This window comes from Saccopteryx bilineata, chromosome 11, assembly GCF_036850765.1.
Source record: "Saccopteryx bilineata isolate mSacBil1 chromosome 11, mSacBil1_pri_phased_curated, whole genome shotgun sequence".
Taxonomy (NCBI): Eukaryota; Metazoa; Chordata; class Mammalia; order Chiroptera; family Emballonuridae; genus Saccopteryx; species Saccopteryx bilineata.
Genome location: NC_089500.1, coordinates 5789222 through 5810609, shown reverse-complemented (window position 1 = coordinate 5810609; position 21388 = coordinate 5789222). Strand labels below are relative to the sequence as shown.

Sequence of the window (21388 nt, the reverse complement as noted above, 5' to 3'; positions counted from 1 at the left end):
CAGCAGGGGAGAGACAAGCTGACCAGCCACAAGAACTGACAAGGACCAGCCGTTATTAGAGTTTCCTGGTACGAGCACTGATTCATCAGAAGAATACTGGCTCCATTACATTTATTGTATTAATTTGACAGCATTGGTTTATAATTGTTTTATTTTTATATTATTTTGGATCCATACTTGTGTAAGAGTTATAACTGTGAGAATTTCTATCTCTATTTAGGTTATAGAAATTCTTATGTTCTTAAGTAATAGGAAAATCATTTAGTCAGACTGGGGTTTCATGAGAATTATGTTTATATAAGTGATGTTTTGTTGTTTTTTTTTTTAATAAATAAATTTTTATTTTGATGGGGTGACATCAATATATCAGGGTACATATATTCAAAGAAAACATGTCCAGGTTATCTTGTCATTCAACTCTGTTGCATACCCATCACCCAAAGAGAGATTGTCCTCCGTCACCTTCTATCTAGTTTTCTTTGTACCGCTCCCCCGCTCCCCGTAACCCCCACATTCTTGTCCATGTCTCTTAGTCTCGTTTTTATGTCCCACCAATGTATGGAATCCTGCAGATCTCGTTTTTTTCTGATTTACTTATTTCACTCCGTATAATGTTATCAAGATCCCACCATTTTGCCGTAAGTGATCCGATGTCATCATCTCTTATGGCTGAGTAGTATACCATAGTGTATCTGTGCCACATCTTCTTTATCCAGTCATGTATTTTTTTTTTTTTACAGTGATTAAAGCCTTAAAGCAAACTCTTGGCCAATACAGCAAGAATCCATAAAAGAGTAATGTCCTTAACATGTTCACCAAGTCCAAGTTGGCCCCAACATCACGCCAAATCCCTGAAAAATGCAACCCAACCCTAGTTCAGTCTGTTAGGAACTGTCACGAGGAGCAGGAGTCCAGGAAAAGTCCACATCCAGGCAAGGTCCGCATGGCACTGGAATTGTTGTCACAATTCTATACTTTGCAGCTCATGTCCAAGTCCCAATTTTAATATCAGTAAAATTTGAGCAAAGATTGTGATAGACACTATTAAGTGACAGAGTGACCACAGACATTTAAATGTGCATGCGTACATGGGACAGAAAACAAAAACAAATAAATCCATGGCAGGGGCACCGATGGTTATTTGTGTTAGTTATGTTTTCATCAACAGCACTTTTATCAAAGCTAACTGTTCATGTAGTAGGTTATTTTTTATTAGCAGCATGGTTATCTAAAACTGTGTGCTTCATAGAAAGATTCTGAAATTCCTCTGTATTTATTTTATCACTAGGGAAACAGTGTCAGGTCAGTGGGCTGACACCAGGGGCAGAGGCCCTGAGGAGGAGGCTGCTTTCAGCTTTGTGGGTCACAGGCCTTTGTCGTAGCCACCCAAGCCCACCACCGAGCACAGAGCAGTACTGGGCAGGGAATGACGTTCCAGTGAAACCGTGTCTGCCCACCCGCTGATGGGCCTCGCTGGCCCCATGACGTCATGCCCGCAAGTCCCGCCACACCTCTTCCTTCACATCCTTAGCGATTCAGGTGGTAAACACCGCAGACGCAGGAGGAAAATCTCAGTCTCAATCAATCTCTCTCAGGTTTGTTTTCATCTCTTCTAACAAAATAATGATCTCTAGATGCGTCCTCTTCCCTCGGGGTGAATGCAGAACTCCTCAACCTGGGTACCCAACGGTCCCGTTCCTTGTTGGGCATGCACATCCCCACAGACCTCACCTCAGGACTACTCTCTGCTTCCAACAGGCATTAAACATTACACATTACAAAATGGCCAAATGGTAAAATACAGCAGAGAAAAATAAAGTCAACTAATTTAGTGATAGCTTAGAAACTTTAAAAAGTAACACAGATGTTACTTAAAAACATTTATGTAAAAAGGCTTCTTGTTATGCTCAAATTTAGAAAAAGCTTTATAAAAGATGAGAGTCGTTACTTAGAAAATAATCATTTGTTTACTATTTTACAGTAAAATCTTATAAACTTAATTAACTACACTATATGCTTGACCTTTCTGTGCTACAGACAAGACACCGCTCTGTCACTGTCCACGCGGCCGTGTCCACAGGGCACATGTGCAGATGAACCCACCTCCAGTGAGTGCACGCGTGTGAGGAGAGCCGGCTTCCACGTCAGCCCAAGAGTGAGCATCGCCCTGCTCTGTAACCATGTCACCTGTGTCTTCCTGATGCTGCCAGCTTTTCTCACCTGTTTTCAAGGTACCTGAAATGTGTTTCAATTTTTCAGAAATAACACTTTTTAGGCTCCGCAAGAGTTCTTGAAGCAAGTACCTAGCTTCTCTTCCATATGGCATGCCATAATTTCCAATCTTAGGGAATACATGTATATAACACTGTAAGGAATGACTGTCTTCATTGTCACCAGCAGAAGAGCCCTTGCCGCTGAGAGCATCCTTACCAACCATTGCCGCCCAGTGCGCGGCCAGACCCGAGGTGACCAGCGGGAACGAGGCGGCCCCGGCTTTCCTCAGGAGCGTGGTCAGGAGGTTGAATAAATGCGTCCATGTCTGATAAAATGCCGATACCAACTCCACATCTATCAAGTGAATCAAAACATGGCAAGCTATTAATGCAAGGAACCTTTTAAAACACAAATCTCAGCAGACACTTCATTACGCTTAAAATAAGATGTACTTGTCAAGTGGAGAAAAATGTAAGTCAGCATGAATTGCCTTCGATTAATTCCTCTTTTGCCTTGCTTCTTAAATAGGTCTCTCCTCCACCTTCCTACAGACAGATACACACTCACACGGCTCCTCTTAGGAAAGCACACTCAGCGACACGAAATGTGACAGACTAGACATTGAGCCGCAAGCCCAGAAGCACTTGTTGGGTACACTGTGTTACTTCTATAGAGGTAGAGGCACCCCGTTTCCCTCTCCCCTCTGGCAGCCATGTGTACGGGTGACAGCAGACAATGGACCAGGTCATGACTTGGAAGAAGAGAGTTTCTGAGAAGAGCCAGAAGTGCATCGCCCACCCCCGGAAAACTGTGACATAGAAGAGGATCTGCAGTGCTGCCTACGGCTGGAGTCATCCCAGTCCACCTTCTGGGGTGGGGACGGCTTCTCCCTTCTCTCCACCTGGCACCTCTGCGCCCATAACCCAGCATCTCTGCTGCTCTGCCCAGCTCCATGGCTACGCGAACGGAGGGCTCTGGACCCAACACCTCCCGGTGAGGCTGGGTAGCAGCCTGGGGCTTCTCCACCTTACAACACTACAGCTCACAGGAGCCTTGTAGACATATGTTCCCTCAGCAGCAGCCCCAGGAGCTATGAATTCCACAGATGTTACACCTGTTGATGTACTATCATACATCTGTGTACTTTACACATAAAAAGAGTAAGTAGGTAGCTTACTGCTTTTATTCAATACAGGCTTAAGGGGGCCAAATAAAATATTTAAGTGGAAGTTAAATTAACAATCCATTAACATTTAACTTTATAACTGTGGTTGTTGAGCAAATTTAGTATAATTTATTCATATATTAAAGTGTATCAAGTTTCATATGAAAGTTGCAAATCATATATATACTAGAAATATCAATTTTTATAAAATTGTTCAAAACTTTTTTTTCAAAAAAAAATTTTAATTTCTTAAAATATACTTTAGTAAATTTTTAACTTTTGTTAGGTATGGGAAAGTAACTTCTTAACCACTTTCTAGAAATACATCCAGATATCACTGACCTTTTTCTTTTCAGCACTTGACATAATTAATGATGGGTTAAATACTTCTTCTCTATAATTAAATCATAACATATATACTATTTTTATTTAATTCTCAAAGCCCAAGTCACACACAAAAGCAGCAGAATCAATGAAAACACCCACCGGGCAGCAGGTAGCACCCCAGATGCACGGGCCGCTCTTGCTGTGTGACGCTGGGGTCAAGCACTGGACAGTTCCTCACGCAGAGCCTCACTTCCTACACTGACCTTGCACCTTCGTGCGTATCTCCCACGCGCTCCATGCGGATGCCTCTCAAGTGACTGACACTCAGGAAAACCCAATGGGAGAGTTAAAGATTAGGGAGTAAGACTTGACTGGGTAGAGCGAGCTTTGGAGGCCACACCATTTTACAGCTAGAACTCCCCCTGCCCCTTTGCTCCAAGAATTCATTTTGCTCCTTGGGGGGGGGCATAGGGCATGGTCTAACCCAGGGGTAGTCAACCTTTTATATCTACCGTTCACTTTTGTATCTCTGTTAGTAGTAAAATTTTCTAACCGCCCACCGGTTCCACAGTAATGGCGATTTATAAAGTAGGGAAATCACTTTACTTTATAAAATTTATAAAGCAGAGTTACAGCAAGTTAAAACATATAATAATAATTACTTACCAAGTACTTTATGTCAGATTTTCACTAAGTTTGGCAGAATAAATCTTTATAAAACAACTTACTATAGTTAAATCTGTCTTTTCATTTATACTTTGGTTGCTCCACTACCACCCACCATGAAAGCTGGAATGCCCACTAGTGGGCTGTAGGGACCAGGTTGACTACCACTGGTCTAACCTAATTCACTGAGTTAGGACATCACTGCCACTTGTAAAATTTCCAGATAAGGAGGCACTGCGCCTCTGGCATTGGAGTAACTTTTGACACTGACGACATAGTTAGGACCGGCTGGGTGGAGCATCCTGAAACATTTCACTCCCCAGACGTAAAACCAGGCCAACCCCTAAAAGTCAAAGGACTAGACGGAATGAACCGATAGGCCAAGGGTCAGGAATCTTTTTGACTAAGAGAGCCATGAACGCCACATATTTTAAAATGTAATTCTGTGAGAGCCATACAACCACCTGTGTTCCTTACACATTATCCAATAAAAATTTGGTGTTGTCCCGGAGGACAGCTGTGATTGGCTCCAGCCACCTGCAACCATGAACATGAGTGGTAGGAAAGGAATGGATTGTAATACATGAGAATGTTCTATATTTTTAACATTACATTTTTTATTAAAGATTTGTCTGTGAGCCAGATGCAGCCATCAAAAGAGTCACATCTGGCTCGCAAGCCATAGGTTCCCGACCCCTGCGATAGGCAAAGAGAATTGCCAAATGATCAATCACCTCATTATAAACTATATTAGATAACTGCCATATGTTAATTTTGATAAAGATCCTATTTGTCTACTACTAAGTACCATATTCCACTTTTCACCAGTTCATTTCTCAGTCATTTCAGACCACAGGAAGTTTCTGATATCATATGCTAGACTTGCTTGTACTTACTATTGCAGACAAGTTATTAATTGATCATCTGGCCTTGGCCATAGCGGAAGAGAATAATTCACACCTAAAGCTCCCAGTAACTTTCTCACATCCCAGGTAGAATTGCACTGCACCCTCACCTGAACGGACTTGCCTCCGATGGGCTCCAGCACCCCCGACCACACCCACACAACACAACACAGTCTGGAACCGCCCAAGCACAGGCACAGGCTGACCTAAGACGCAACCCTGAAGTGGATACTTGGTGCTGAGTAAGGTTGTGTTTCCTTCAATATTCCTTATCTCCATCCTAAACTGAAAAACAAAAGCTTACCCAGTAGATCTTCGGTGCATATGGTGAGAACACGGATGATGTTCGTGACGAGAGGTCTCAGCAGCGCGTCCTGAGTCATGAGCTCAGGCTCTAGCGACAGACACGACTGCAGAAGCCGGGACAGCACGGACAGGTACTCGAGGAGAAAGAACACCTGTCAGCCACAGAACAGAGCAGATGAGGCAAAGCAAGCACGCCCCAGGTAAAGTCCCTCACAGTGACCAAGTCCTTTACTTTTCTGTGTATCAGTCATGTCTTTGTAAATAAGGTAATAAAAAAAACTAATAAAGTACTAATCATCATTTTCAAAGACCTTAAATGAATATATAGCAGGCAAAGCATTCTTTTTCTCATAAGTATATCATTAATGGCCACATTAACACCATCAAATACAATAATACCAAACAAAGCAATATTTATAAAGGCTACTACTGAATTCCATTTAGAGAAAGAAAGCCTACAAAAGGCTTATAAATATAATTTTTCAAGTAGCTAAACTGTGGAATCAATATTCTGGGAGAAGCAGAAAAGGGCATTCCAATGCCACACGCCTGTAATTTTAGTAAAGGAAGAAAGAAAAATTATAAAACACTCTTCAAAGTGCACAATTGAAGAGGAGGTACCCTAATAGCCTAATGAGTGCTACCAATAAAATGCAAATCATTCTGTTAGCCCTCAACTTTCAGCATAAAAATACTTCTCTTAATTATGAAAGAAAAGCTCAATCTTCCCCAACATTACAAATAAAACCATCTCTAGAATATTGCTTGCGATATTGTAAGAAGTATTAACTGACCTAAGTACTTTTTGGAGAAAGAATTCCCTAGGTATGTAAAAATTATTAAGCTGTGACGTCTCATTTGTCCATTATCCCTAGGAAATGAGACATTCCACACAAATCAATTAGAGAGATATTCCGAAGCCTTCCTGACCCCAAATTTATTACTGTAATTACTCAAATTACTCATCCACACTGCGAGTACTGAATGCACCTGCCGGGCCCGGCGCTGTGCCCACACTGCCCACACTGTGGATCTGAGGGCACACCCAGAGGCCAGGTCCTGCGTCCTGGCGCACCGCACCCTGACCTCATCTAACTCAGGGTCCTGCACCTGCCACACTGGCCTCGCTGGTTCTCGGCAAGGCCACACACACCCATCCAAGGAACCCTGCTGTGTCCCACAGGACGAGCTCCCCACTTAGGTCACAGGTCACTGTCTGAGAGGCCTCCCTGACAACTTATGTGGACAGTCCCAACCCTCCCAAGTATGACATCACTTCCTAGTCCCTGCTATAGTTTTTCTTCTTAGATGTCTACCTATGATGTCATCAGGCACATACAGGTTTGCTTCTGATCTCTGTTTTATTCGCTGAAGGAACGTCATGGTGTATGGCAGGCCTTGATAAGGACTTGACGGCTGGACAGACAGAACACTGGGGGACAGCCACTACTCAGACAAGCATACTGACAGAGGATACACTGCACAGGACGGTGTTAGAAGACACCGTGACAGTGACTCACCCTTGTAATGGGGGTCTGCCTTCCTTGGGGAGCTCAGAGAAGACATCACAAAGCAAGAGAGACTGGTCTCATCCACCTTTAACTTTACCCCACACAAAGCTTGTAGCCCATCTTACAATGTGATTTTGGGGCAACATTTCTATTACGCAACAACTACGCAAGAACCCTTAAGCATCCTTACATACAGACTAGTGATAGGCAAGAGCTTGCAAATAATTAATGTATTTTTATAGACTGGGTTTGGGAAAGACAAAGAACTTTTAACAATGCTAATTTGGGTGAAAATGACAGAAATAACCTAAAATCACAAAAGGGGGGGGATACAACATCCCATCTGTAATACAGTGCTCCAGGACGCCCCGACCCTGGGTAAACACTGACAGCTAACGACAGAGTCGGGAGGAGACTCTAGGTCTCCAACCTCCCTGCTCTCTTCTGCCATCCATGTCTCCGGTTACAACGTTAAGTAGCCTCCTGCACAGACCCTCGCCACACCACGATGACCGAAGATCTCGCCCCTCCTCTGAGGGGAGTACACCCTCAGCAGAGCTTACATTTCTAGCACGGGAAGCAGACAGACGCAAAGGCACAGTGCCGGAGAGAGACCCAGATGCTCACCTGTGCCTGCGTGTGCTCCGCGGGGGGTGACGAAGGCAGAGGGGCCCTGAGCTCCTGGACATATGTCTCGATGAGGCTGGCGTCCGCAATACTGCCAAGGACACAGAGAGAAAGCCCTTCAGGTGATCAGTAGGCTTCTAATTAAAAATTAATAAGCCAGAATTTAAAGTGTGAATGTCACCTTGAATAGAATTTAAGAGAAAGAATTTTTATTAAAAAGTCGATAAATGTTTATAAAAAGGTATTTCAGAACACAGGAAATGATCTCATCAAATAAATGTGGGAAGCAAGGAATTCCAAAGAAAAACCTCTAATAAATAACCTGATTAAAAGCATCCCTTTTAATCCTCACATTAGCCCCAGAGATTAGAGTAACTTTCCCAAAGTACGGTACTGTGAGGGAAGGACTACTAATTAGACCTCACGTTGTACTGAATCCAGTATCTCAGGCTTTTGTTACGATACCACATAACCAACAAGAAAATCAGAAAATGTTATGTCAGAAGCTAATTTAAATGAAAGACCCAAATCATGATTTCCCTAAAGTTTATGAGAATACTTTCTAAAAAAACAGCTGTCTCCCATAACTAAGTAACTTCAAATAAATTTTTAAATGATTTGTTTTTTTATCTTACTGGTTGATTTTAGAGAGGAACATGATTTGTTGTTCCACTCATTCATGCATTCATTGGTTGGTTCTTCTATGAGCCCTGACCAGAGATGGAACCCACAACCTTGGCATTATCTGGACAATACTTCAACTAATGAGGCTACCCAGCCAGGGCTAAAAATAATTTTTCAACCTATGGACATTATTCTGATATGATCCCTAGGGAGCTAAATGCCCAGACTCCTTCTCTTGCAATTAGAATGACCAAGAGGACTAGTTATTTCTTGAGTGTGAGTGTGATGGAGCACAAAGCAGGTTCTAAACCTCTGAATTTTAGATAATCAGGGTTTTTTTAAGGGGCAAGGAACTTAACAGTCAATGTAACAAACATACAAGTGCTTTAATAGATCTAGAAGCTGTCAAGACAATTCTGGCAAAACCCAGAAGTCTGAGAGCGGGCCCTGAACACAGTGTGTGAGCATGTGCATGCTCACACCCAGCTCAAGGCATGATGTCTGACAGTGAGCCCTGCACACATGTGAGCACGTGCAGGCTCACACCCAGCCCAGGGCATGACATCTGACAGCGGGCCCTGCACACATGTGTGATACACGTGCAGGCTCACACCCATCCCAAAGCATGACATCTGACAACAGGCCCTGCACGTGCATGTGAGCACACACATGCTCACATTCAGCTCAAGACAAGATGTCTGACAGCGGGCCCTGCGCACGTATGTGAGCACATGCACACTCACGCCCTGGGAGCGTCCTCACCCGCAGAGCAGCTCCAGGAGCCGAGCCTGTCGGAGAGCGCTGGCCGTGTCTTCAGGAGTGACCACCAGGAGACTGTCCACGAGGCTGCATAGCGCTGAGAGAAGGGGCGGGGTGACCAAGGCGCACCGTCTGGGCAGAGGGGCAGACAGGGACGAGTCACGAGGAAGCCGTGGGGATGCTGCTTCCAGCTGACCTGTGGTGGAAAACAAGCACAGGGAGCACCACCATTTACCCCGTGGTTCTGAGCAGGAGTCACAGTTCTGATGGTCAGAGGGGAGTCCCTGAGCAAGCCCGAGAGAGGCGACCAGGGAACCCGAGTGCTCGACACATTGCCACCTCCACTGTGTGAGTACGCATGCGTGCACACACACGTACACACATACACCGTGTGTGTCTGCCTTGGGCGAGTGCACAAGAGCCAAGGAAGGAAGGGCAGAGCATGGCTGTCTGTCCCCAGCTTGCAGACAGAGGCACACACTCCTTCTTCTGAACTCTGGGGGGTGGGGGTTCCAGAATTCACAGCACTTCTGGATTTCAGGAAAATAATCAGGACAAACACCACACAGTGATGGGCACATCGCACGGGGTCCGGGGCCACAGCCCGTGACGACACAGAGCCTCGGCAGTGTGGCGGGGGCCCCCATGGCCACGGGGTGACGGGAGGAACACACGCACCCAGCCAGGATAGGTCAGGTGCAGCCAGATGGACACAGGTGTGAGTTTTGAGAAAGCACACGGTTTCCAGCGAGCCTGGACTTTAGAGCTGATGGTCAGGACGCCGACTGTTCCCGGGGGACTCGGCAGGAACTGCTAACAAGGAAGCTGACTTGCCTCCAGACTCTCCTTCGAAACCCTTACTCCTCACTTCTTCTTTAAAGAAAATTATATTTGAAATACAGTTAGACTTACAAAAAGCACAAAGAATTCCCATATACCTCCACTGATCCCTAAATATTAAAATTTTACCACATTTTCGCTAGTGCCTACCTACCTATTTTCTTAGACTATTTGTAAGTACAGACATAATGCCCCTTATTCCTGAATTGATGTCTTAAACAGGGAATTTGTCTTCTATGATCAAAGGGCATTATCAAAGCTAGGAAAGTACCACAGATGCAGTGTATGTCCACCTTCTGGCCCATGAATGTCCTTTATAGCAAAGGAAAAAAGTCGCCTTTCCTGTCTGGCCCAGGTGAGGACTGGCTGTGCCTGCAGCTGTCCCGTCCCCTGGGTCCTGCCCCGGGCACCCGTCCAGCTTAGTCTTTCAGACATGAACACCATGTGACAAACACAGGCCAGTGGTGCTGCAGGTCAGCAGTGCAGCTGTCTCCTCGTGAAGAGATGGACACACACACGTTGGAGAACCGCGACTCCGTCTGTCCTGTTACTGGTGCTGCTGACCTTGACCATCTGACTAAGGTGGGGTCCACCACGTCCCCCAGTGCACACTTACAATCTTTCCCTCTGTAATTACTTCCTGTGGGGGGGGGGGCACTTGAGGGCTGTAGGTTGTCAGGAAAGATTTGATATTTTAAGTCAAATAAAACTGGTAAAATTAAACTTAGGTTTAATAAGCATAAGAAATGGTTCAATTGGTTTTCAGGGAACATTTGAAATACTGTTCACAACATACGTATGGCACGTCTTCAGCACGTCCATCTGGGGCAAGCGTACAGAGGAGCAGAGTGCCCACACAACGGAAGAGCACAGCACCGAGGACGCTCAGACTCACTCCGCACACTCAGCACAGGTTTATATTAAGTCTGGGCAGAATTGTCCCAGCTACGTACACGTACGTGCTCAAAGATACTGTTTTATTCCATAATGATTAAACTTTATTAATCAAATGTAGGCTTATAGATCATGAGAGACCCTGTTAATGGTTTTTTTTATAAGAGTTTTTGTTTTACAAAGGTTAGAAACTAAATTTAGAAATGAGAAGTTGGGTGTCTAAAGTAGCCCTAATGAAAATATTAGAAAAAATACCTGTTATTCTGTTCACTGGGACATGATAACTCCCAAGTAAATCAAGAATCAACAAAACAAGAAATAAAAGGACTAACCAGCTTTATTAAAAAATCCTTGTAAATGCTCCAACTGAGAGAACTAAAATCTCATTATCACTAAAAAAAAAATAATAATTGTACCTTAATACTGTTTTAAGGAGATGGAATTCAGAAAGACATTATAGCACCAAAACCTCTTCTAGTCTTAAGGCTCACTGACAACCAAAATTTCATGTCTTCCTGCAGCGTTCAAAGATCGTGGCAGATTTAATGCTAAAAAGCTTTTTGGTCAAAAACACACACTGAAGGGATTGGCAATCAGTAAAACTGTGCTTGGATATACATTCTGAACACAATCCTCAAATATGAAATACATCCAAATCAAGAGTAATGAAGAAAAAATAAACACCCCACAGCTGCACAGGGTGGGCAAAAGTAGGTTACATTACTGGCCTACTTAAAAGATAAAGCATAAGTAAGGATACGAAATAACAATAAGACAAACAATACAACAAATAAAAATAACAGAAGAGTAAACTCTGTTTCACATACTCATAACTGTAAACCTACTTTTGCCCACCCTTGTGTGCCCACACAAAAATCTGTACATAAATGTCTCTAACATTATAATTCGTAATAGCTAAAAAGTGAAAAAAACCAACTGTCCATCAACTGTTGCACAGGTCAGTAACAGGCAAATCCACCCCAGTGATTATCATTTGGAAATCAGAAGGGATGGAGTGCTGACGTGCTCCAACATGGATGCACTTGGAAACATCACATAGTGGAAGACATCAGACACAAAAGGCCACGTACTGTATGATTGCATTTACATGAAATGTTCAAAATAGGCAAATCCACAGAGAGGGAAAGTGTCTACGCCTAGGGAGACTGGGGGGAGGACGGGGAAGGTGTGCAGTGACGGCTAATGGAGCCAGAACTTCTCTGCTGCACAACTGTGAATACACTACAAACCAATGAACTGCACACTTAAACAGGTGAACTGTATCGTGTGTGAGTTATATCTCAGTAAAGCTGTTCAAAAAAGAGAAATACACATACTTTCAGAGACAAATATTCATGAACTTCGTTAGCAAACTTCATTTCATTTCACATGCTGTATCCTTAGCTACTGAAACAATCTGCTCCTTTTGTTCTCAAGAAAATCAAGTAAGTACTTCCTACAATAACACACTATAAACTACTAAAAGCCAAAATGGGAACCTGTGTAAGAAGTTTTGAAACAAAGAGTGAAACACAAATTCAGAGCCATGTCTTAATTAAGCAAGTCCTTCTCAAGTTTTAGAAAGCATCTTCTTCCGCAGAAGATGCATGTACGTCAGTGTTTAAAATTATCTTCTTTTTAGATAGCATATTCCTTATAGCTTAGAAACTTAATGCTAAATTGTAAGTTTTAAGTATAAATATCTATGCATATGTACATGTATATATATTTGAAAGCATAATGGAGTTAGAAGCAGTCCCTAATGCAGTGTAAAAATAAGTCCTAGGCTACTCATCATACATTTGTAACAAAATGAAGGCTCAATGCATTTTGTGTGCCTTAGAAATGGAAGCCCAGTCTCTGAAAAATACTCAGGACCAGACTCTGTTCCCTCTCAAGTGGACGACTGCTGTGGGACACGGAAGTGTTTTTGCAAAGGAGGGGAAAAAATCAAGTCAAATAATATCCATTAGCTCCCCAACTATCTGTGCTAAACTGATAAAGAACTGCATGGCAATCAGACTACTTATTGGATGCCAAGTTTCTATTTATTAGTTAAAAGTATTCATTTTGTTACTTTATGATATATTTATTCTAATTTATTCTATCATGTTGTATGACATTTCATTTTGTTCTTACATAGACATGTTTTGTTCTGGAGCTTATTTAATTTTGTTCTTATCTAGACATTTACTTTCAAAATAATCTGTCTGGAGAGACTTGTCATTTTCTTTCTGAAAGCAGAAAGTCTTCCCAGAGGGTACCTGGGTCCACAGGCTGGTCCTGGGAGGCTTCGGGGAGTGATGTTGCAGAGGGTACAGTGGGTGAGAGTCCCGCACTTCCTGAGGAAGGCGCCACCTAGGGGCCAGGAAGAGAATGATTTTACTCGTAAGTCACTCCAAAACATTATGAAAGGGAAAATGAAACACAAACAACATATACACAACATTTCTTTAAACAGAAGTTTTATAACAAAACCACACCTGCTAGTTTAACTGGAAAAATTTCCTTATTCTGAGAGTTATTACAGTTTTCTGAATGGCATTTTCTACTGTCTGACTTATTTCACTTAGCATAAAACCCTCGAGGTCCACCCTTGTTGTTGCAAATGGCAAGATTTCATTTTTTTATAGCTGAGTAAGAGTCCATAGTATGCATGCACCATAATTTCGTTATCCATTCATTCGTCGATGGAGAGTTAGGTTGTCACCATATCTGGCTTATTGTAAAAAAGGCTGCAGAGAACATGAGGGTGCATGTCTCTGAGATAGTGTTTTTATTTTCTTTGGATTAAGTTCTTGATTTCTTAATTCATAATAAAAGAGTTTTTTAAATTTCAAATGACACCCACAAATTTCAGTAATGCCAATAAAAAAGTAAGAAGAGGTATTAAAAGTTTTCTTCTGTTTAAAAGAGTAGGCAATAGCCTGACCTGTGGTGGTGCAGTGGATAAAGCGTCGACCTGGAAATGCTGAGGTCGCCGGTTCGAAACCCTGGGCTTGCCTGGTCAAGGCACATATGGGAGTTGATGCTTCCAGCTCCTCCCTCCCTTCTCTCTTTCTGTCTCTCCTCTCTCTCTCTCTCTCTGTGTCTCTCCCTCTCCTCTCTAAAATGAATAAAAAATTAAAATAAATAAATAAATAAATAAAAAGAAAATTTCATTAAAAGAGTAGGCAATATGCTGACACTGTGTTTCAGAATACAACGTTGTTTTTAAAACACTGAACTTAACAGAAATCTGTAGGCAAATACCATTTCACTACAGGTTATAGATGAAAAGATCGTATAGCCTTCTAAAATCAAAAAAGCCCAAACTGATGAGTTCAGCACTTCCTATGTGAAAATACCGTATCTAGAGAGGTCAGACCCCTCTCTTTCCTTAGCACCAATTTACTTCCTCTGAGACTGCGTGCAATTCCTGCACCTGGACAGGTCCTCCTAATGTGCACAGATTGCAGGAGCCGTCAGGTGAACTTCTAAGCACATATTAGTGCTGCCCTTCTATGAATTAAGCAAACTCCTTTGTGTATTCATTCATATTATTTCTTTCACTGAAAACAAAATACAGACTATTTCTAGCTGGGGAGGAAAAGTATAACCTCTAGTGGAATGAGGGTAATTACTTTTCCAAATACAGGTTCAATTTAACACTAAAAATCAACTCTTCTGAGTCTCAAAAAAATATAAGACTCTGAAAACTGTAGCAAAAAGTAGCAGTCTCTTGAGAAACTGGGCAGTGACTTACGCATGTGTGTAGTAACAGGCGTTATTCTCATACGTGTTGCTCCTGGATGAAGAGGTGACGAGTCTTTGCCTTCCCAGGTTCTACAACACTTGTTCCAAAGGCACTATGCAATGGAACGTGAGACTCGCCAGTTGAGAATAAATGATTCTGTGTGCTTGCAACACAAATGAAACCTAGCATCAGTTACTACTTAGAAATACCTCCGTGTATCAGCCATTTTAGAGCAGTGCTGCCCGTGAGTGGTAAGAAAGAGGAAAACAAGGCAGGCATGCACATGTAAGTGTCAGTGTTCGAAGACAAGCTTCTATCTGATGCAGTGTGTAGATGTGTCCATCAGTACCACATGGGAATCATCGGAACAGGTCTCCATATTGCCTTGTTCTGAAGCAAAATTTCAGGGTAATCCACAGTATCAATCATTTGGGATCTGTTTTCTTCTTCTACTACTACTGAAAACCATTTTTGAAGTTTTGGTTGTATCAGAAGAGACAGGGAAGAGGCTGACAACTCATCTGAAAGGCTGTTCAGTGTAGTGACATGAGCAAGGGCGACCCAGTTCTGCTCAGACAGCACTTCTAGGAAGCCACAGCTGTCACAGTCAGTCACACAAACCTGACCCTTCCTACCACGCTTATCTCTCCATGTAAGTTCAAGTATTTTCAGCAATTCGAGGAAGCACTTGGGGAATTTTGGAAGTACCATTGTTTCCAAGGTAGAGAGAGAACTCGGGTCTCGATCTTGACTGGACAGTCTCGACGAAGCCCTCCAAAATGTGAATGAGTCATTCAAACCTGTGACAACAGCACAAGTGCCAACATGAACAGTCTCTTAGGTTCGGTGACAATGAGCAGAAAAAGCAGTCGTTATGTGAAACCAACCAAGCACTAAGGAAAGAGGCTTGCCTAATTTTATTCATATAATTAATTCATATATAAAGCTTGTTTTACAGAAAACTTAGTGACAATTAGTCAGCTGTGCTTTAACTTAATCTAACACACTGTATCAAGAGCACCAGCCCCGAAACTTAATGTGCATAAGAATCGCACAGCTTGTTAAAGCAGTTCCTCCTGGGTCCTTTTCCAAGAAAATCCAAACACATCCCAACAATTAAATGAGCCACTTTCTTAGCAGAGACATTTATTTATTTAGAATGTTTAAAATGTCACCAAATGCCATTTTCCTCTTAATTCTTCCAAGAAGTGAGCAGAAAAGTAAATTAGAAATTTGCACTTAAATATTTCAAGGTAAAGAAACTTCGTGTCTGCGATTTACTCTTAAATGTCTCAGAAAAATACATACATATAAACTTTATTCATACACATACACATGGCACGGGAGGTGAATATAATAAAATGTTAATATCTGGGAATTCTTTCTACTATTCTTGTACCTTTTCTGGAAGTGTAAAATTGTGTAAAGATGTTTTTTAAATTACTTTAAAATTAATTTTAAAATTCAACTTATTTTTACTATTAAATCATTAGAAGTTATTACAAGACATAATTATTATTATTTACATGTGCTAGGAATTTATACTTAGAAAATCCAAAAAAATCTACAAATAGAAATGACAAGCAAGAAATTTTGATGAGCAATATGCCAAATACAAATAACTTTTCGGTATATTAGCAAAACAAATTAGAAAATTTGGTGTGAAAAGGTCTTATTCTTGATTGCGTAGGAAGAACTCTTCTGAAGTTCAAGACTATCAAAGAAGAAAGCATAAACCTTAGCCGAAGGGCATGAAATCACTTATGAAACATTTATATGATTTCAAAAATGATTTCCATGAAGAATTTATAACCTAGAAAAACGCTTAGAAAGTAGCTGGTGAAAGTAGCTACAAAAGTGTACGTAAGATATGAACGCCATTACGTAGAACAAACGAAAGCCACCCAGAGACAGAGAATGGGAAAAAAGACACCTTAAGGCAGCAGAGGCCATCTGGGCCGGGGCACTAGAGGTGAAACCGATCTTTTCTGTGTGCTTGTCCTCGTTGTCAAACATTTAGTAATAAACACGAGTGTTACATTTTATAAAGACAGACATTTCATGTGCTTACCACTTAAACCGCTGCCCTCGGAAGTGGCAGCGAGAGCAGAGCAGCCCGGGTCAGACGTGTAGCGCCCCAGGTGGCAGTGCTTCACCATCTGATTCACGTGCTCATAGAAACGGCAGTGGTACAGGAGCGCCTGCAGGGCCGGCTTTCCTACGAGGGCCAGGCCGGAGTCCTCGTCATGGACACAGGGGCCCTGCCGGGACAGAGGGTGGAGGGAGAGGGAGAAAGAGTCAGTGATTAAGCACAGAATTCCTTCAAAACGACCCATACTCCCCTCAACAAACCAAACTGGTCCCAGACGTGATCACGCCCGTCCCCCTGTCCCGCCCGCCCAGCAGCCAGACCTGCGACATTGTCCCCAGCACTCCCAGGCTTGTGGCCTAAGAGTCCCCAGTCCCCTGAGGGCAGAAGCAGCGCTCTATCTCCTAACGAGCCACTTGGTTTAAAATTTTTCTATGAAATGGTACCACTCTAACCAAGTAATTATACACTTGGGCCATAAACACAGAAAACTATTGTACAATCTACACAGAACAGTAAGTATTAAAAGTGTCAGATAATGTGCCCAAGTAATTATGCTCAAAATGAACGTCTATACCCATCGCTAAGCTAGATAAAATGCATGCCCGTCAGCGTTCAGTGGAAATTGTCGCCACGCCCCTTCTTGCTGCACGGACCCCGCCAGGGACACGCATGCAAGGCCATCACCACGCCCCTTCCTGCCACACGGACCCCACCAGGGACACGCGTGCAGGGGCCATCACCACGCCCCTTCCCGCCACACGGACCCACCAGGGACACGCGTGCAAGGGCCATCACCACGCCCCTTCCCGCCACACGGACCCACCAGGGACACGCGTGCAAGGCCATCACCACGCCCCTACCCGCCGCACGGACCCCGCCAGGGACACATGTATAGGCACCACACACTTTCCACCAGGAGGTGAGAAGAACCTGCCATTACACAATCTACTGTCTTTGTACTTTTCTTCAACTAACTCTCTGCTCTGCCACGCACTACTTTCCCTGGAAGAGCTAATGCCAAACATCCAGCAACCAGATTAAAGTTTGCAAATAGCCTCTGTTATCCTATAAATATTTCTATTTTTTGGAAAATAATAATAAAGATTCTAAAACAGATCATAAGAGAGAGAGAGAGAAATAAAAATCTAAATGCCAACTGGCAATGTGTGGCCAACATGTTTTCACAATTGATCATTAACTGTGAGGTTTGTGTACATCTCTTCTCTCATTACCTTGGAAAGATGCGTATTAAAGCTACCATCCAGGAAAACAAAATAGTTCATAAGTTAAAGGTGTAACTGCATTAATAAAATTATTTCCAGTAAACCTTCTTTTTAAGGATAGTATCATGAAAATTAATCCTCTTAATTCAACATTAAATACCTTCTATGGTTATAGTTGTTGGAATGAACCTATCCAATACCGTAAAAGTTTACTCTCCAGAAACAGAGCAAGTCACACATGTAAGAAGCAATGAGACCACTCATGCAGCCGCCAGCAGGTGCCAGTCACATGATTAAACGCGGAGGTCTAGAGGAAGAAGCAAGACAGAGGGGTGCGAGCAGCATGGGTCACGGGCTCCCACTCAGCAGCCATAAGAGCAAGAGACACGGAACATCTACACCTTCAAAGGAGGGGGCAAACGGCTGTCAGGTAAGAGACATGAAAAGACAGATAATCGTAAAATTTGAGAATATCCAAACTACAGAAAAACTGGTAACAGAGAAAGTCAGCCAGAAAGAGGTAAAGAAAATCAGGTGGGTGTCCGGCCTCCTGGGCAGCACAGGACTTGAGAAGACAAAGAGAAGTCTTGTGTTGGTAACTGCACAAATTATCAATCTGGTGCGAGAACTCACGAAGTTCATCATGCATACACTTGCTTTTGGTAAGAATACAACTGTTCTGAGGCTGATTGCTAGGAAAGGAAATTCCAACTAAAGAAAAAGGATGATTAAGAGCGTAGAAAAACAAGATATGATACAAACTCACAGTGCAAGGAAAAAATAAACCCCAAAGGGGGAAAAAATCACCCAAATAAATGCGTTAATCTCACACACACACACCCACACACCCAGCACTGTCTCCTCTGCATGCAGAGTGGTCCTGGCCCTGGACACGGACAGAGTGAAGTGTACCCACAGCCCGGGCAGGTGTCTGCCGTGAAGCACTGGCCTTCACTTTCTAGAACCAGCCCCTACAGCTCCATGGAGGCTGCAGAGGGGGACACCCGTCCTCAGCTCCAGGGTCAACGTGAAGATGACACTGGCAAAGATCAGCAGCAGAATGGGGCGGAGATACTAATGAAAGGACAGAACGTCTAGCCACATCTTCCTTCTGAACGGAGCCCAGAGATGTGGTCCATGGACGACAAGAGCAGAAACAGCAGGGGCGACCGGAGGAGGAGGTAAGAGCCGCAACAGGACTAGATTGGCAAGAGCCCGTTTAACTGAGCTAAATCCCACTTATCGACACAGTAAAGAAACAAACACATTATCGCAAGCATGCTGAATTAAAATCAGCAGGAGGCAAAGCTATCTCTGTGAATGGAGACAGGCAGTGAGCTTCATTATAAGCCCTACTGGCTTTCCTAACCACAAGTATTTACTGCTTGAAAATATCATTTATTCGAAAAAGTCTGACAACTCATTGAAAATAGTTAACTTCTCAAAGAAAACAAAACAACCTAGGACATGTACAGAGCACATAACCATATTTATTATGTGATTTACTTTAACTGAGCTCGACGCCTGAGTCCCCACCCTCCACAGGCCCAGCTGTCCCAGCGGCGATGGCCCAGGGACCGCTGAGCTTTGCCCATGGCAGCGGGACCCAGCCGAGCGCATGCACTGAAGATGGCCTGACTCAGGCTCTCCACTGACCACCGCAGTGCAGGGCAGTGCGGGGCAGCCTTCTGTGCACTCACGCATGCGCACGCAAGTGCATGCATACACACACACACACACACACACGCACACACATGCACACACGGCGGGTTCCGTTCCACAGGCCTACCAGTAACCAGCAGGGCTGTCCCCCAGTGGTGGGGCCATCAGCACCCATTACCTGCTGTCCTAAGACGTCTCCGTCCTTACCAGCCCTGCCCTCAGGTGAGTGCCAGCTGCCTGGTCACCTGCAGAATCGCCCGGGGGGTTGAGGAGGACAGCGTGAAAAGCAAGAAAACTCCTCAAATCACTAGGTGCTGTTCCAAATAAATTCACAAAGAAAAAAATTATGTCATAGAACACTGCAATTAATTTGAAACTATTCTCAGCACTGAAGCAGACATAAAGATCAATAGAAAAGAGTAGAGAGCCCAGAAATAAACCCACGGCTTTATAGTCAATTAATATTTGACAAAGGAGGCAAGAACATATAATGGGGTAAAGATAGTCTGTTCAATAAGTGGTGTTGGGAAAATTGGACACATACGTGCAAAAAATAAATAAAACTGGACCACCTTCCCATACCATCCATACACAAGTGTAAACCTGCCGTAGGAGAGCGGCTCAGTGGTAAAGCATTGTTCCGGAGCACTGAGGTCACTGGTTCAATCCCTGCTCAGGGCACATAGGAGAAGCAACCAATGAGTATACAACTAAGCAGAACAACTAACTGAAAGAATAAGTTGATGATTCGTTTCCTCTCTGTCTCTCTCCCTCTCTCTCTCATTTACTCTCTCCCTTACCCTTTTTCTCTCTTTCTGTCTTGTCCCCCCCAAAAAAAATCAATGGGAAAATTAAGAGTAAACTCAAAATGAATTAAAGACGAGAATATAAGCAGTAAAATCTTGGACATTTCTCCTAGCAATATTTTTTCTGATAGATCTCCTCAGACAAGGGAAACAAAAGAAAAAATAAATGGGACTACATCAAATGAAAAAATACAGTAAAGGAAATCATGAACAAAAAGAAAAGACAAGCTACTGAATGGGAGAACATCTTCGCCGACTCATAAGGGCTTAATACCCAAAATTTATAAGGAACTTACAAAACTCAACACCACAAAAACAAATAATCCAATTAAGAAATGGGCAAAGGACCTGAATAGACGCTCTCCAAAGAAGGCATACATGTGGCCAACAGACACGATGCAGCACAAAACCACAATGAGGCAGCACCTCACACCTGTCAGAATGGCACTCATCAATAAATTCACAAACAAGTGCAGACAAGGATGTGGAAAAAGGGAACCCTCCTGCACTGCTGGTGGGAATGCAGACTGGTGCAGCCACTGTGGAAAGCAGTACGGAGATGCCTCAAAAAATTTAAAATGGAACTGCCTTATGACCCAGCTATCCCATTTCTGGAAATATAGCCAAAGAAACCCGAAACACTAATTCAAAAGAATAGATACACCCCTATGTTCACTGCAGCATTATTTATAAGAGCCAAGGTTTAGAAGCAGCCCAAGTGCCCATCAGTGGATAAAAAGCTGTGGTACATTTACACAATGGAAAACTACTCAGCCATAAAAAAACTCATCCTTCTGCGACACCATGGAAGGGCCTGGGGAGTATTAAGCTAAGTGAAATAAGCCAGTCAGAAAAAGACAAGAACCATAGGATTTAACTTATGTGTGAAATCTAGTGAACAAAATAAACTAATAACAAAACAGAAACAGACTCATACATGTGGAGAAGTCTGACAGCTGTCAGAGGGATGCGGGTTAGGAAGAAAAAATGCTTTATAGACACAGACAACAGTAAAGGGGGCAGATGGTGAC

The 21388-nt window shown here is 43.1% G+C and overlaps 1 protein-coding gene across 5 annotated transcripts in view; it reads right to left on the bottom strand.

Moving 5' to 3' along the window:
- Positions 1-21388, bottom strand: part of RTTN (rotatin) — a 126984-nt gene that overhangs the window by 25696 nt on the left and 79900 nt on the right. For all 5 annotated transcript variants that reach the window (XM_066246635.1, XM_066246636.1, XM_066246637.1 and 2 more), the window contains 7 exons: positions 16646-16835; positions 15283-15374; positions 13103-13196; positions 9108-9300; positions 7722-7812; positions 5582-5735; positions 2431-2568 (listed from right to left, as the gene is read on the bottom strand). In XM_066246635.1, the coding sequence (XP_066102732.1) occupies positions 2431-2568; positions 5582-5735; positions 7722-7812; positions 9108-9300; positions 13103-13196; positions 15283-15374; positions 16646-16835 (952 nt within the window). The remainder of the gene's footprint in view (positions 1-2430; positions 2569-5581; positions 5736-7721; positions 7813-9107; positions 9301-13102; positions 13197-15282; positions 15375-16645; positions 16836-21388) is intronic.